This window comes from Hyalella azteca, unplaced genomic scaffold (genome assembly GCF_000764305.2).
Source record: "Hyalella azteca isolate HAZT.00-mixed unplaced genomic scaffold, Hazt_2.0.2 contig1357, whole genome shotgun sequence".
In the NCBI taxonomy this organism is placed as follows: domain Eukaryota; kingdom Metazoa; phylum Arthropoda; class Malacostraca; order Amphipoda; family Hyalellidae; genus Hyalella; species Hyalella azteca.
The window spans coordinates 1-2,809 of NW_025931678.1; the positions used below are offsets into that span (position 1 = coordinate 1).

General features: G+C 40.5%; 1 protein-coding gene across 1 annotated transcript; it reads left to right on the forward strand.

Annotated features, from left to right (window-relative positions):
* Positions 1–803: 803 nt before the first annotated feature.
* LOC108679918 (keratin, type I cytoskeletal 9-like) lies at positions 804–2,100 on the forward strand (the record flags this gene model as incomplete). Its single annotated transcript, XM_018168660.1, has 1 exon — positions 804–2,100. A coding segment is annotated over one exon (1,297 nt), but the record flags the coding sequence as incomplete, so codon positions are not given.
* Between the last annotated feature and the right edge of the window lie 709 nt (positions 2,101–2,809).

The window sequence follows — 2,809 nt, forward strand, 5'->3', positions numbered from 1 at the left end:
ACTACAAATCCTTCAGATGATCCATTTTTACCATCAAACAATTTGTCCACCATCAACACTACAAATCCTTCAGATGATCCATTTTTACCATCAAATAATTTGTTCACCATCAACACTACAAATTCTTCAGATGATCCCTTTTTACCATCAAACAATTTGTCCATCATCAACACTACGAATCCTACAAATGATCCATTTTACCATCAAATAATTTGTCCACCATCTACACCAAAAATCCTTTAGATGATCATTTTTACCATCAAATTAATTTGTCCACCATCAACACTACAAGTCCTTCAGATGATCCATTTTTCCCAACAAATAATTTGTCCAACATCAACACTACAAATCCTTCAGATGATCAATTTTTACCATCAAATAACAAGCCCTCCACCACGGCCGCCAATAGCAGCCTCGCTCGAAACTCCAACGATCACGACTAGTGTTCGTTTCCGGGGGCAGTTCAGAGCAAAGATTTTCGTCCATTTTTCAGCAGAAAAACACGCTTTCTTTGCTGTAATTTTTTAAATTCTTTTCTGATCGTCTTGAGAGGAAAGTGAGGGTATTTCGAAGCCTAAAACAAATGTATGTGCTATTATAGCGAATAATTTTTTTTCATTTGTAAACGGAAGTGTACGCGGTAAGATATTTATACGTTCTCTCTTATTCAACTAATTCATTGTAGCGAAGTATTGTCGAAAGAAGATTTTATTGTAAAACTTAGCTATAAAAAACGATAATACAAGGCAGCGTTTCTTGAAACAAAATGTATATGACTTTTTATATTTGTTTTTCCAACGAAGTTTAAATTNGGCCAGTACAACATTGTTCACGGAGACAGTAGTGGTAGCCAGTACAACATTGTTCACGGAGACAGTAGTGGTAGCCAGTACAACATTGTTCACGGAGACAGTAGTGGTAGCCAGTACAACATTGTTCACGGAGACAGTAGTGGTAGCCAGTACAACATTGTTCACGGAGACAGTAGTGGTAGCCAGTACAACATTGTTCACGGAGACAGTAGTGGTAGCCAGTACAACATTGTTCACGGAGACAGTAGTGGTAGCCAGTACAACATTGTTCACGGAGACAGTAGTGGTAGCCAGTACAACATTGTTCACGGAGACAGTAGTGGTAGCCAGTACAACATTGTTCACGGAGACAGTAGTGGTAGCCAGTACAACATTGTTCACGGAGACAGTAGTGGTAGCCAGTACAACATTGTTCACGGAGACAGTAGTGGTAGCCAGTACAACATTGTTCACGGAGACAGTAGTGGTAGCCAGTACAACATTGTTCACGGAGACAGTAGTGGTAGCCAGTACAACATTGTTCACGGAGACAGTAGTGGTAGCCAGTACAACATTGTTCACGGAGACAGTAGTGGTAGCCAGTACAACATTGTTCACGGAGACAGTAGTGGTAGCCAGTACAACATTGTTCACGGAGACAGTAGTGGTAGCCAGTACAACATTGTTCACGGAGACAGTAGTGGTAGCCAGTACAACATTGTTCACGGAGACAGTAGTGGTAGCCAGTACAACATTGTTCACGGAGACAGTAGTGGTAGCCAGTACAACATTGTTCACGGAGACAGTAGTGGTAGCCAGTACAACATTGTTCACGGAGACAGTAGTGGTAGCCAGTACAACATTGTTCACGGAGACAGTAGTGGTAGCCAGTACAACATTGTTCACGGAGACAGTAGTGGTAGCCAGTACAACATTGTTCACGGAGACAGTAGTGGTAGCCAGTACAACATTGTTCACGGAGACAGTAGTGGTAGCCAGTACAACATTGTTCACGGAGACAGTAGTGGTAGCCAGTACAACATTGTTCACGGAGACAGTAGTGGTAGCCAGTACAACATTGTTCACGGAGACAGTAGTGGTAGCCAGTACAACATTGTTCACGGAGACAGTAGTGGTAGCCAGTACAACATTGTTCACGGAGACAGTAGTGGTAGCCAGTACAACATTGTTCACGGAGACAGTAGTGGTAGCCAGTACAACATTGTTCACGGAGACAGTAGTGGTAGCCAGTACAACATTGTTCACGGAGACAGTAGTGGTAGCCAGTACAACATTGTTCACGGAGACAGTAATGGCGCCCGTACAACATTGTTCACGGAGACAGTAGTGGCGGCCTGTACAATATTGTTCACGGGTAAAGTAGTGGCGGCCAGTACAACAATAAAGTACTTATTTTGATACAAGTGGCCTGTAGTAAACGACCACTGCATCGTCTCCTTGGCCAGTAGCGCTAATTCACCAGGGATAATAGTACGATAAATAGTGGCGTTAAGTATTAGGAAGTTGAACTGGCCACCGCTGCTGACCACCACGAATTGTACAAGCACTTTTTTTAGAGCCAGTCGCACCTTCAATTTCATCCAGAAAAGATTTAGTATACCTTCAATATAACATAGAAGCGTTGCTGCTCTTATTTATTTGGAGAATATCTGACTCTACTTATCTAGGCATGTATTAAATAATTTCAATTTTATATCATTTCTAGCGGATATAGCGGTATTAATATCTCAAAATATAAGATGCATCACATTCGTATGTCTGAAACCCTTACCTCATCTCGGAAAGATCTTACTGTACATTTCTCTCATGAAATATTAAATCCATTCAATTTCATTCCAGTTTTATATAAGATATTGCTAAATTATTTTTCAAAATATAAACTTCTTCACGTTTTTGAGGCATCAAATTTCATCTAGCTTAAAAAATATCTGACTCATCTTATATAGGGGTTATCTGACTCAACTTCTCTAGGGAAATATAAAATAAATTTAATTCAA